At 40.7% G+C, this 15183-nt stretch overlaps 1 protein-coding gene across 1 annotated transcript; it reads right to left on the bottom strand.

Annotated features, from left to right (window-relative positions):
* Window positions 1-32: 32 nt before the first annotated feature.
* il12b2 (interleukin 12B 2) lies at window positions 33-9924 on the bottom strand. The gene is made up of 8 exons (XM_072695012.1): window positions 9856-9924; window positions 8782-8866; window positions 8439-8675; window positions 6287-6389; window positions 6000-6166; window positions 5291-5424; window positions 3629-3748; window positions 33-1737 (listed from the first exon to the last, which is right to left on the bottom strand). Exons 1-8 carry the CDS (start codon window positions 9862-9864, stop codon window positions 1681-1683), a joined length of 912 nt encoding a protein of 303 aa, XP_072551113.1. The 5' UTR covers window positions 9865-9924; the 3' UTR covers window positions 33-1680.
* Between the last annotated feature and the right edge of the window lie 5259 nt (window positions 9925-15183).

The following is a 15183-nucleotide window of genomic DNA, read 5'->3' as shown; positions in this document are numbered from 1 at the left end:
TTTTAAAGACATGAATAAATATTTGTCAATAATTTCTCCTTTATTTGTCATCCTCCATAAGCTGTGTAAACACGGTTAATCATCTGATTACAGTAATCTTATAAAAATATATAGGGCATCACCCCCATTCTAAAAAGGCTTTAAGGCCGCAAGTCTAAAATTGGCCACATTTGTGCCTCGCTTCTGGTCCAAAAGACCACCCTTGAGAGCCATAAAATGGACATGCCTCTGGACATGCCTGAGTAACAGGATATATTGGTCTCAAGGAGCGCTTGCTAATAGCTCCCCTGCTGATCGGTATGGGTCAGTACACAAAATGAGTCAATGAGATTTAACAGTGACTGATTTCACTTAAAAAGACTGACTGTAAAGCACAGCTGGCTCATAGGAGGCCCAGTTAAAGTAGGGTCTGTAGAACGGTCCTTTAAGTAGATCAATCCTCTCTGTAGTGTACACTCATCAAGCAGTTTATTAGGAACACCTTGTACTCCTTTTAATTCATGCAATTCCCTAATTAGTTAATCATGTGGCAGCAGTGCAATGCATAAACGTCATGCAGATACATGTTCTCGTCAACCATCAGAATGAGGAACAAATGTGATGTCAGTGATTCTTAGCAGGGCTTGAACTGCTGATCTCCTGGGATCGGTGGAAGAGAAGGCCTGCTCAGGCTGGTTGGAGCTGACAGAAAGGCTACAGTAGCTTAGATAACCACTCTGTACAATTGTGGAGAGCAGAAAAGCATCTCAGAATGAGCATCAGCACCTCCAGCTTTGTGGAGGATGAGCTACAACAGCAATGGTTCCACTTCTTTCAGCCAAGAACAGAAAGCTGAGGCTGCAGTGCTTCAGCACAGGCTCACCAACACTGGACAGTTGAAGACTGGAGAAATGTAGCCTGGTGCTACTGATACTCACAGATAACTGGTTCAGAATTTGGTGCCTACAGACTATTGGAGTATTGTTGCTGACCATCATGGCCACAATTTACAGATCTTCTAACAGCTACTTCTAGCAGCATGCCGATGCAGCATGCCACGCAGCCAAATTTGTATCATACTGATTTTAATGGACATTACAATGAGATCGGTGTTCTTCAGTTCAGTGAACTTCCCAGTAATCAGATCTGAATCCAGTAGAACTGGTTTGAGTTGTGATAGAACAGGAAATTCGCAGCATGAAGGTTCTTCTGAAAACGTGAGCAATCATGTCAACATGGACCGGAACACAGACCTAGGAACGGAGGCTGTTGTGGGAGCAATGGGTGGCCCTATTCAGTATATACAGTGTTCTTAATAAAGTGCTTGGGAGTGTATATTTATGGTACTCCTACACATTTTCTAAAACACACTTTATAATAAAACATAGAAATGAAGATCATAGAATGTAGAAGGTCCATGCTGGTCATGGAGGGCCAGTGTCCAGCACAGTAGCACAGTTTGGAGTTTTCCCTGCTCAAACACTCCAACTAAACCCGGCTATTAACAAATGAGTTGAATGAGGTGTGTTTGAGCAGGGAGGACTGGACACCGGCTCTCCACAAGTAGCACAGGAGAAGCCCTGGTCCACAGGTTCAGTTAAAAGGAAGGTGTTGTGCCACTCAGTAAAATATGAACAGTAACAGTACAGCCTGCTCCCAACCACAGATCACTGCTGTAGCCTTTTTCTCGCTCTTGCAGCATCAGACACTTTTCTTCTTGTTCTTTTTCCTTTTGCTGTTTTTTCTTCTGTTACGCACCTAAGGATGAAAAGAGACGTCATGTGCATTTCTGTCCGTCGACACCCACACAACTCTCTTTACCCTGACGCCTTGTTCTGACGAGGATACGGAAGATGTTATCCTGAGGTTTACTGTTGTTAATCAGTAATGGCTTTTACTAAGCTCAGTTAAATCAACTGCAGATGAGTAACAGATAAACCCATGGTCGTCAACCGTAACTCTGAGAGATAAGACTATTGGATTATGATTAAATGTAAATGTTGTGCCATAAAAGTTCATTTATAAAGTTCAAATTCATTTATAGTGTATATTGTTGATTGGACAAAAAAAAATGCGGTTGGACAAAAAACTTGTATCTCCAAAAGGGCGATTTTACAGGAAAAGGAAAAAACCTTCTAAACACTTAATGTAACATATAACATAATATATATATATATATATATATATATATATATATATATATATATATATATATATATATATTATTATTATTATTATTATTATTATTATTATAATGTGAATCTGGCAGTGATTCTCATTGTGTCAAGATGTCATGATAAATGGACCAATCGAAATGCTAGGAATATTATATATATATATATTAAAATATAAATCTATATAATAATATATATACAAAAAAATATATATATATATATATATATATATATATATATATATATATATATATATATATTCATATATACAGGAAAAGGGAAAAAAAAAACTTCTAAACATTTAATGTAATACATTTATATAATATTCCTAGCATTTCGATTGGTCGATCCATCATGACATCTTGACACAATGAGAATCACTGCCAGATTCACGTTATATCAAAAAGGGAAAATCACAAGGTACAAGGTACAAGGTTTTAGCAGAAGAGCGACAGTCAGTGTTAATCTACTTGAATAAACACTTGATGAGAAAAGGCAGAAATGAGGATCACAGAAATGCAGAGCGTTCATGCTCTCACATCCACAGGAATAAAAAGAGACAGGGTGTGAACGGAAGAAGAGGGGCTTTTTAATTGGACAAAAGGGTGAACATAAATATCTGTGCTGTTGCACACTTACATACAAACACACACAGTCACATACAAACACATACAAACACATACAGTCACATACAGTCACATACTGTCACAGAGGGAACGTGGAATAGACAGGCAGATGTTCCGGACAGAGCAGTAAAACCTGCTGGTGTGTTTCTGTGTGAGAGGAAGGAGTCAGAGAGACAGGACAGAGGAGCTCGGTTGAGAGCAACCCATATGGAAATCTGATATGTGGCCATAAATGCACAAATGTCATAAATAATTAATGTGCATTTAATTCTCATATCTCAAAAAGAACATATGTACAGATATATCATATACATATATGCAAGCATCATATACTGTACACATATGCATCATATACTGTACATACATGGTTTTGATGTGTAGGTAATGCATATATGTTATTATAGTTATCATGTAAGTAAATATCAATTATAGTAAATTATAGTATTGTTTCAAAATTTCATGATGAATGGACCAATAGAAATGACTTTTTACATTTCTACTGCCTTCCACTGAAAGTTACGAAGGTGTTTAAATCTGCTGTTTTTGGAGATATGAGGAGATTTTTGATAGTGACAATTATAAAATCATCTAATTATTAATTATGTTTTGTTAAACATATATGTTTGTATATGTACAATAATATATGCTGAAATGGCCAATTTCAAATATGTTGGCCTATACGTTCTATATATTTCAATATAAGGAGATTCCAAATATTTAATATTATACTTTTGAATATGTTGTCATATATCAGATTTCAGAGAGAGAGAGAGAGAGAGAGAGAGAGAGAGAGAGAGGTGTGTTGAATGTGACAGGGTGCAGGTGTAGGTTCGGATTTTAGTGAGATACATTTTGCCATGGGGTCCAGTCACTCCACTGAGAGAGAAGCAGTGCGTCTCTACAGCGAACCCTCAGCTCAATGGTGCCCCTCGGGACCTTGTCGTTCTGGTCCAGCGTACAAGGCATCACCTGTAAGATTCAAGTTGTAAAACGTGATCAGTTTTGTTTACATTTTTGACTGTTTGATGCATCATAACTCATAAATCTATTATTTTCCATGTAACAGCAAGACATGTGTGCACAGAAATAGGCAGTAAAACAATACACCAAGCTTTTACCTTATTTGTTTTGGAGGTGGTGAAATTTATTGTGGCCAAATTATATTATTATTATTATTATTATTATATTTTCAGATTCCAGTGGCTAGAACCTTTTTTTTTCCTCCATCACACAATGCTGCCAGCAGTCAGGGGGTGAAGGCTTCCTCTAAGGCACATGAAGAACACTAACTCCCAATTCTGTTACATCAGCTAATATCCAGCTGCACTGACTAGCACTGCCCATGCTAAGTGATGGGGAAGAGGGAGGGCCGTCATACCCACCCAGAGAGAGCCAGTGGCTGTGCCCTCACTGGCGACCCCCAGATGAAATTGGGCCTAATGTTACAGTACAATTACAGTACAGTAAGTGTAAAACTTAGTTATTATTCTAATAACACTAATATTAGAATAAACACTAATAATATTACTCCATCACTGTGTTCTCCATCACTGTGATCATCATTAGAACATCTCCAAAGTTCTCCTCATGGAGTCTAGTATTATTGAGAGTTCTCCTCAGATCAACACCTGGTGGTAAATGATGGTGCGGTAGTCAGATTTGCTTCTCCGCTCTTAAAGAATCAACTCAATCAGGCAGAAGAATGTAAGAACGTAGAAAAACCCACGTGAATCCTGCAGTGAAGTAACGCCGGCGGAAGGCTTCAGAACTGCGCTTCACAAAAACCTTCTCGTATGGAGTCATTGTTACATTTTTATACTCCACCAATACGTGTTGAACGTGTCCTACATGACATTCACACATTGACTGGCTTTCAATTGTCTTTGATGATCACACTGGTTTCTATGCCCCCTGTGGTGAGGCTGTTGTGAAGTTGATAGATCCCATTGTTTCAGGGTTACAAACCCACCATCTGTCTGTTCCTGTTCCCCATACGGTTCCAAATGTAATAACGTGTTAAGACTAAAAATATATGAATATAATATTAAATAAAATAAAATAATATATATAGCATATTTATACGCCTAAAAAAATTCCATACATTGGTAAATCAGGGCTTAATGATGGTAAATCAGGTGAGCTGCTGCTGCTGCTGATGGAGTTGAACACATCCTCCACGCTGTGCTGGCTGGACTGGGGGGCGTCCAGGAGAACCCTGGAGGAACCGAGCTCTGTTCTTCAGACTAGCTCACCGACAAGATCTCACTACTTTCTTTCTTCAGAATGAGAAGCTCTTGTTTCTCCTTTTTACTGGATTCATGTTCAGCTGCTTTATCTGTTCTGATGAGATCTGGAGCTTCTACAGTAAAACCCTCTTACTGCTGCTGAGAGACGGGAGTTTAACTGGGGGATTAGGTGATTAAAAGTACTGCACAGTACTAGATATATACTATGTGTGTGTGTGTGTGTGTGTGTGTGTGTGTGTGTGTGTGTGTGTGACTTCAACATTACCGTTCCATCATCTTGCTTCTTGCACTGAATTTCATGGTCGAGAGGGTAGTAACTGCTCGGCTGGGCCCATGTGAGTGGGGGCTGTAAATCCACCTTGCTGTTTTTCACGTTGACTTCAGGACAGGCAGGCTTTACTACAAAGAAAGGAACACACAGCGGTCAGATTTACCCAAACACAGCCAGGCGGTACACTATATGTCCAAATATTTGTGGACACCCATTCTAATGAAAACATTCAGCTACTTTCGGCTGCACCCATTTTCACACACAGATGTGCACACACACACACACACACAGCTTGTCTAGTCCCTGCAGAGAAAGAAGTACTGCCAATAGATTAGGACTCTCTGGAGCAGATAAACATCATGAACCTATTGGCTCCATGCTGTCTAATGCCAGGCGTGGGGTATAAAGCCCCCCAGCATTGAGCTGTGAAGCAGTGGAAGAAGAGCTGTGTTCTCTGGAATAATGATGATGGAGCTCCATCTAATACTTTTGGGATTTGGAGTTGCGGAGTTGGGGATGATGAGGTGTGCAATCAAATCCTCACAGCAATTCTCATTCAAAAATCTAACCTGGACAGTGGAGAGAGCTGCTCTAACTAATTTTTAATAATTTTGGTTTCGGAAGAAACAATGAGTGAGCAGGTGTCCGAATACTTTTCTCACAGAACATGCTCATCCCTTCACACACACCCTCACACACTTACTGATGTCTCGGAGGTAGAAGCTATGGCTGAATTTAAAGTAGAGGTCTGAAGACGACACGGCCTCTCCTATGACCACCAGCCGATCGGACTCCTCTGCGTACGGGTTGGTGGAGTGGGTGAGGTAAAACATGCCACTTTCAGAACGCTGCACCCAGCTGTTGCTATCCCTGTGAGAACATGGGGTGTAGAAGCTCGGTTATGTTACCTACCTAAAGAAAGGACCTGAGAATTTGCAATCGAGTGATGGAGAAAGTGTAAGAGCAACAGAGAGAGAGAGGTGTGTGTACCGTTCATTGCGAAGTCTGAAATCAATAAACGCAGAGTGGTTCATTCTGCAGGAGATGCTGTAGGTGCAGTTGAAGGTTTCAGCTGTGCAGCTTATAGGTGAATCTACAAAGAGAGAACCTCAGTATTACATTCATGAATGATTGGATTCAGTGTTTCATTATTCACTATTACTTTATTAAATGCTCCAATCAAGTTCTCAAAACTGCTGCAGCAGTTCTGCAGTGTGGAGCTATTTTACAGTGGAACCTGAAAACAGACCATAATATCTGACCCTTTATAAAACTCTCACTGAAACGCTCTGACCGTTTTACCAGCGGGAGAACCGCAGAACCGCTCACTCGCCTTTCTCTGTTTATAATCCAACACTGAAGAACCCATTCAGAACCAAGTGGAGGCTAATGCTAATGCTAACACACACACACATACGCTATTAAAACCCCAATCACAGCATCACATTCACAACCACATATATCAGTCCAGATATACACACAGGAAGTGATTAGACTGCAGTGTTGTAAAGGAGCTGATTGGTCAGACTGGATTATAAGATATTAAACACTATAAAACATCATTTTAAGAAAAGTCTAAATGAGTGAGTGCAGAATGTCTGATTATAGAAACCGATGCTGAAAATAAAGAGATTTTACTGAAGCCATTAATCAGCATCTCGTCTGATCTAAACTGTGGGGCTGGATTATTTATCAGTTTATTTATCAGATTAGATCAGTATTGGCTAATACTCAGCATTAAAAGACTTTGGGGGGGGGGGGGGGGCAGCCCCAAGCAAAACAGTTCTATAGGCCTTAACACTGTAAAAAAATGCAAAGTCAGGCCACCCTCTGATAGAACCTCTGTAGTAACTGATTCCAGAGCAGTTTTTGAGTTAACTCAACTTAGTTCAGTCTAAATTGTCCTAACTCACATTTTTTACTTTGTATTTCAGTTTGATCAACAATCCATACTGGGTTAATCCTCAAAACCATTAGTAAAGGAGCTGTAGCTGAAACTGATTGAATACTGGTTAACATGTTAGTCCTTGGCTCCGCCCTTCAATCTGTTTACTGTTTACCCCCATCTGTAAGTTAGCGCTCTCCCCATCACTTGACTAAGGGAAAACTTCCTATTCCGGTACTCCTGACCATGGAGGGCTGTTTCGTTGACAGAATTTACTAAACTTATGACCTCCAGTCTCTTACCAAGCAACCAGTTAGACAGTCGCTCCACTCCAGAGCTGTGAAGCCGTGTACATTTCTGTGTCTGAGAGAGATGGGACTGTGTAATCGTACAGCTCTAGAGCTAACTGCTCGTGAGGAGGTCATAAGTTCAAATCCCAGCAAGGACTCAGCACCCTATTGTCAGAAGCCTGCTGATGTCGTGTGCATGTGATGGGAGAAGTTCTAGCTTGCAGATTTGAACAAACAGTAAACAGGGGAGGAGCCACGGACAGTTTGGAGAACTTTGAAAATCCAATTTCAACATTCTTTTAGTACTACTATTGGGTTCTTTAGCTTTGGTGAGAACAGGGTTCTATAAAGAACACATCTACTGAGACTGCCAAGCAAAGCATTTGGATTGTTCTTTTTGACTTGTTATGGTTCTATATTGGACCATTACTCTCACTAGAGAACCCTTTAGGAACCCTCACACTTTTTTTTGCATTGTAACCCACCCCAATTTCTATCATTTCTAATTCCCAGCGCTACCTAGGGCTCCCCCTATCACATGATGCCACCAGCCCTGGGAGTATGACAGCTAGCAGGTGCTTCCTCCAAGGCACATGAAGCGAGAACCCCTTCATATGCCTTTAAGAGAATATAACTCTCTACAGATCCCTCCTTTTAAGAGTGCATGCTCATTTATAAGTGCCATCACAGTCTCTATATTATATTATTCTATTGCTATATTATTAATGATTATCCCCAGAATGAGGGTTAGGGTCTAAAGGGTCTAGAGTCTAAAAATGCGTCCAGCTCCAGTCTAGAACACTCTACTGCAGAACACTCATACTGTTTCTCAGAAGTCTTTTATGAGCAGATGTGACGCCACAAACTGCTGTGGTGGTTATTATTAATATCTCACGTAGTGGTGTCATCATGGACCTCATGATGCACAATGTGGGCTGCTTAAGGGTGACAAGCCACTGTTCCTCACCAGTAACTTGGGAAGATATGTCAGACAGGACGTAGGTGTAGTCTATTATCTTATTGTTCCTCCAGCAGGTGTAGTTTCCTATCTGGTCGACCAGAAAGTCTCGGAGAATCAGCTGGTTGCCTTTGAGCACCGAATATTCTGACGGCAGCACTTCTTCAGAGTCCTGCTGCCACGTCACGTCCAGTTCAGCAGTGCGGCAGAGCAGGGTAACATTACTGTGCTTCTCCACCGCCACGACTACACACAAACACAGACACAAAGAGCGTGAATCGAGTGTGTGGGAATGTGTGCGGTGTGTGTGTGTGTGTGTGTGTGTGTGTGTGTGTGTTGTACATATTCTTACAGTTTTCAGGGAACGTGTCCACAGCTGACACTTCAGTGATGCCCAAGAGGACCAGAGAGAAGATCATGCTCAATGCTGAGATCATCTACAGAGTAAAGATCACCATCAGGTGTGGAGAGAGCGAGAGAGAGAGAGAAAGAGAGAGAGAGAAAGAGAGAGAGAGAGAGAGAGAGAGAGAGTAATGAGTTCAATCACAGCCAGAACATTAAAACCACTGGCAGGTGGTATCCAAGCGACATGGATACCATTGATTATCTGGGTCGAGTGGCACCTGTAAAGGGGTGGGATCTACATATTAAGCAGGGTGTTGAAGGTGATGTGTTGGAAGCTGAACGTAAGAATCTGAGACACTTTGACAAGAACCAAACTGTAATGGGTCAGAACACCAGCAGGCAGGGTGTTCCCGGTATGCAGTGGTCAGTACCTACCAAAAGTGCTCCAAGGAAGGATAGGCAGTGAACCAGCAACAGGGTGATGGGCACCCAAAAGCTCAGTGATGCTCATGGAGACCCCACCTCACAATTTACAGGACTTAAAGGACCTGCAAGGATCTGCTGCTAATCTTAGTCCTGGTGCCAGATACCACAGGACACCTTCAGAGGTCTTGTGGGGTCCATGCCCGTTTTGTTGGCATATGGAGAATCTACACAGTACTAGGCAGGTTGACGATCTATGCTAATGTTCAGAAGTTTGGAAACAGTGTTTTTAATATATATATCTATATATATATATATATATATATATATATATATATATATATATACACTTAATTTGGCAGGCAAAAAGAGTTCTATATTGTATATTGAAAGGGTTCTTTGGCTGTGGAACCCCTTTTTTGGTTCCTTTAAAGAACAGCTGAGGCTTTCAATCACTTTGCCACCGTTCTATGCAGAACCACTGCCCCATTTAAGAACCCCTGCAGCAGAACCCTTTTCTACGACAGTGTCTTTTCCTATCAGTTCCTACCAGCGTTTTACACACGCTTTATAAACATCAGCAAACACCAGCTTACAGAGCTCTGAACACACACCGTGCGTAAAGCGTAAAGTAATGCGTAAAGTATGGCACACTTACCTTGCTCATCGTTGCGCGTGGTTACCTGTGTGTCTGCGAGTATGTGTGTGTGTATGTGTGAGTGTGTGTGCTGGTCTGTTGTCCGGCGAGTCGAGCGGAGCTTTTTATACCCCAAACCATTACACTCCTACACCTCCCTCCTCCAGCTCTCACGTGTGCTGATTTCCCCTCGTCATGACATAAGTGCTAATACGCAGCATTGCGCCCATCTCCAATCGCCCTTACTAATAACCAGTTTTCTCTAAAAACCCAAAAAAGCACAGAAACTCAGAAACTGCGCGAGCTGACCTTTCAGCAGAGGGAGGCTGCTGGGAGTTACAGTGAAGTGCCCTCAGTGCCCCCACCGTTCAAGTGCCCTGGTCGCAGCATGTAGGAGACACTTAAGCAATAAAGGTTCTGAGAAGAGGGTTCTTGGACTTTTTGGTTACAGATAAACAAGAGCTTTTTCTTTATGAAGAAAAAAAAACACATAGTTATATAATATAAATAAAGTTATACATATATGGAAATCAGTATATTTCCATATATTATGTATATTTCCAAGTGTATATATATGTCTAATTTCTAATGATATGTATAATTATATATATAATTTCTAATGTATACCTCTCTCTCTTGCTATATATGTATGATATTGTACATTTATATATGATATGTTTATATGTTATGATATATTTATTTATTATATGCTTATATATTATTTATATATTATTATATATTATACAGAAAAGAGGATTCTTTGACTCTTTGATTCTTTCACACTAGTGGAACCATCTTTAATGTAACAAATGGTTACAGAAAAGTTTGTTTTATGGAGAAAAAAACTTATTTAAGTTATATAATATAAAGAAAGTTATATATGTATATATATACAACTCTCTCTCTATATATACATACACATATACACATATATATAGTTATAACACATAGTTGCATAGTAATATACATATAGTTATACATATATGGAAGTCAATATATTTACATTATAATATCTTACATTTAAAATAATATAACGGATAACTCCATGATGTATAATGTCTCTCTTTATATATATATATAACTATATAATATTGTACATTTATATATGATGTGTTAAAATATCATGGGGTTCTTTGACATAGTGGAATAGTAATTAGTGGAACCCTCTTTAGTGCTAAAATGGTTAAGATAAACATTAAAAAAAAACATTTATATAATATAAGTATATATAAGTATATATATGAGTGAGTGACAACACCAATATCTAACCATTGCATTGTGCTAAAAGTACCTCAATCAGTACATGTAACTTAGTAAAAGTCTAATTAATCAATCATTAACTAATCAATCATCAGTTTTATAAAGCTACTTTTATCATCAGTATTAAAGCTTTTACACTTCCAGTAGGCCTTGTTTTTTCTGAGTTTCTCTTTTGCGTCTTTTGTGCTTTTTTCTGCCGTTCTGAATGGCACCTTTCAAGCCGTTTCTGAGTATCGCCCAGCTTCCCTCCGAGTACTGTGAAACCTGAAGAGCATCCTAATACTAAATATGAACCCATGCATTCGCTCAAATAAGCCCATTAATCCACAAAATGAAGAAGTGAGAGCAAAGGAGAAAAAAAGAAAGGCTGTTAAACAGTGTGTAGAGAGAAGGAAGTGACGTGCCAAGGGTTCACTGACACTGATCCTATTTTATTGTATATGATTAATAATTTGCACGCTTGACACAAAGCGTTCATTTGGTCACTTTTGAAACAACTCAATTTCAACCATTGAAACCATTGACTTCCCTTCCTTTCCACTCCCTCTCTCCGTATTGCTCTCTATTTCTCTCTAAAAACAGTTAACCAGAATGCTCGTTTTCCCCCTGCTGAAGAGGAATTCCATTTAAGTGAGCAGCACTGGCGTGTGGGGGAACCGTTCCTCTGTTCATTTACCTCATCTGCTCTTTTTTTTCCCCTCTGAGTTCTTTAAATACATGTCTGAAAGAATTCAGACACAAGATGGTGAGCGCTGATAAGCAGAGTGATAAACTATCTGTGGTTGATACAGTTCATGTATTTCCGCCTCACTGAATTTCTTTTGCAAATGAGCCAGGGCCCTAATTTCAGCATAAAGGTGGGGGGGGACCCAGTCCTGCCCTGATGGACTTTCCAGTTGTACCATTGGATAGAAAGGGCTGTAAATGGCCCCATTGTCTGTGACAACCAACAGCTAGATGTGTGTAACTGCTAGATGTGAGACCAAGCATGTATGAGTAGTACTGAATACAGTGGACCCTTTTTTGTTGAAAGTCACTGACATCATAGTGGCAGATCCCCGGCCATGGCTGTGAACACACATTCGCTCGTCATTAGAAGAGTAAAAATCATTAGCACTGAGGTAAAGGGATCTTCCATCAGCCTGGAACAATAACATGTTAACCAGCGAAGGAGGCTCTCTGCGGCCTAAACCTGAGCTGACCACGAACAACGCTGCATGCAGATTAGCACCGTCCTCTAGGCTTTATTTCTTTCACTATTGGTTTTAACGAGAAAGCACATTTCTTGGGCTTTTGTTCTGTGGTTTGAGTAGACCTGTTCTCTATTCCTCTTATTGTTGTGGGCTGTCTTAATCATCACCCTCTGCTTCAGCTTCACGTTATGCTCTTGGGGTAGGATGGAGTCGCATGGAGCTCGCAGCGCTGCTCCAAAATCTACTAGAAAGCCTTCTTCCCTGGATAGTAGACATGGTTACTTTTCAACAGCTTTGACTTAAATGACCAGGTGTCCCAATACTTTTGTCCACATAGTGTTCATGTAAAACGCCTCGCAGCAACCAGACCAACTCTCCAGAGTCACCAAGCTGAATGATTTCCTACACCACAAGAGTGATTTTTTCATCGTGAGAATGAGAGCTGTGTGTGAGCGTCAGAATTCACACTTGGTCTATTTTCATCACTCTCTTGGTGGCTGCAGTGGAGCACTATTTTAAAGCATGTGCACAACTCTCTCAACTCACAAGCCGAGCTGAGAAGTACAGCCTGGTAGTGAACTCAGATCAGCCACCTGGCTAAAATTGTGCAGGTCTTCCTCGTATCACCTAAACAGCTCTGACCCGTCAAAGCATGAAGGTGTCCTGCAGTAACCTTAGCAGCAGGTCCTTCGATAAGTCTCTGTAGGTTGTGAGTTGGGACCACCAACACCATCATTGAGCCATGGGTGCCCGGTTGCCCTTCTTTGGAGCACTTTTGGTAGGTACCGACCACTGCATACCAGCAACACCCTGTCTGATGTTTAGGAGATGTTGTAGTTCTGACCCAGTCGTCTATCTAGAACATCACAGCTTGGTTCTTGTCTTAATAATATTCTTATATCAGCCCATTTTTTGACATCACTTAAAATGACTGTTCACTTGCTGCCATTAGAACCAGAAAATCTTTAGTCTTTAGTAACTTGACCTTCAGACGCTGGTTTTAATGTTGTGGCCAATCAGCCATAAACCTGCAGGTTCACTCTCCAGTTGAGCGCCATTTCTATAGTGTATTATAATGTCTACTAGACCCCATAATTACATCTTTGGACCCCCAGTATTCTGGGAGGTCAGGAAATTCTCGGGCCTCGTGTAAAGATATTACACTGGGCCCTGCAGCTCGAACAGTTCTGCAAATGTATGTTTTTAGGGTCCTCTAAATCAACCTACCCTCCCATACGGTGCAGCTGATGACCGTCAAAAGGGTGAGCTCCATTGTTGTTCTTAACTAGAGCTACAGCACTGGCCCAGAGACACAGACTGCCACCAGTTCTTTGGTCCGTGTCCTGAGATCTGTATTAATGTGTGGAACTCTGCACTAATCCTTAAGTAAGTGGCTACAGTACACCCTTAAAACTTCTTTGAGTTCTTTGAGAGTATATATCTGAATGCATACATGATCTTTTGAAAAATATGGTTTTATATAGCACCACAAATGGATCCCTTATTGTTATGTGACAAAGAACCCTTGTTCTCTACTATATTAGACATTCTAAGCAGAACGGTAGACAGTCAGGGTACTTTTTTACAAAACTAAAGGCAGCAAGGGTAATTTTTTTCAGCACAGGTTTCTCCGTGTAAAGGAAGCTTGTGTGTGTATTTATGGTCTATTCATGATAAATGACAAACAAGGAGAAATCCAAGGTTTTGCACAACAGTGTTTAAAGGGCTGCATTGAAAAGTGGTTGTTATTCTGACCACAGAGGGACAGGCTGGGTGGTATCGTTTTTTAAAAACAAGGGAATTTTTTAAGAGAGAATACTCTGAACAAAACTAAGAAGGTGGCACGAGAGACAAGAATGTGCAGTGCTTTGACTTTTGAAGGTCCTCCCAGCTCCAGATCCCCACTGAACTTACTGAACTGAACTGCACTGAAATTGTTGGATAATGCAGAGTCGTAGGTTTCCTTTGTGCTTCGGGAGAACACACACACACACACACACATGACTTATGCTACCCACCTCGTCATGGGATCGGTGTTACATATTAATATTATGGACATGTCAGACTGGGAATGTGTTGATTAATAGCAAAAAGTTGTTATATGATATAAAAATGTAATTATAATACATATATAACAGTAATATCATAAATCAAATGACTGTAATTATGTTTATTTTATTTTTAACAGCCTTGCCCCGTCTTTGTCTCTGGTCCTTTGTTCATAGCCCCCCTCGTGTCGTAGTTTCATGTGCTTATGTTTTGGTCCCTTGCCACCTTTCATGTCTCCGCCCTAGTCCCGCCTTGTGTGTCATCTGTAGCCCTGCCCACTCATCATCTGTCCCGGGTGTTTCTTGTCTACTCTTGTGTATTAGTAGCGCAGAAGACTACTACTTCATCTGTCTTGAGGATTATCTATCAGGATTATATCTGGATAAGCCCAAACCCAACACCTAAAAAGTGTAAACACACCCAGGAAGTACAACACAATGCGTCTAGACGATGCACTGTAACCCCATCACTCAAACCATGTTATGACCACGCTATGACCTTGTAGCGTGAACGCCGATCAGCCTACCTTACCTTACATTTACATTACATTTACGGCATTTAGCAGACGCTCTTATCCAGAGCAACTTACAAAGTGCTTTGCTATTTACCCAAGAAAACCTCAGCTAGTTAGAATAGGCTAATAATTCAAAAGATACCTCCAAGCTTAGACATTGCTAAACACAATACAATAAGGCGACCATAGAACTATTCGTCCAAGTACTCTCTGAAGAGGTGGGTCTTCAGTCTGCGTTTGAAGACAGCGAGTGACTCGGCCGTTCGGACACCCAGGGGAAGCTCGTTCCACCACTTTGGTGCCAGGACAGAAAAAAGCCTGGACGCTTGTCTT

The sequence above is a fragment of the Salminus brasiliensis genome, chromosome 13 (genome assembly GCF_030463535.1).
Source record: "Salminus brasiliensis chromosome 13, fSalBra1.hap2, whole genome shotgun sequence".
Lineage (NCBI taxonomy): Eukaryota > Metazoa > Chordata > Actinopteri > Characiformes > Bryconidae > Salminus > Salminus brasiliensis.
Note: the sequence above shows the minus strand (reverse complement) of the source record. Positions and strands in the feature narration are given on the sequence as shown.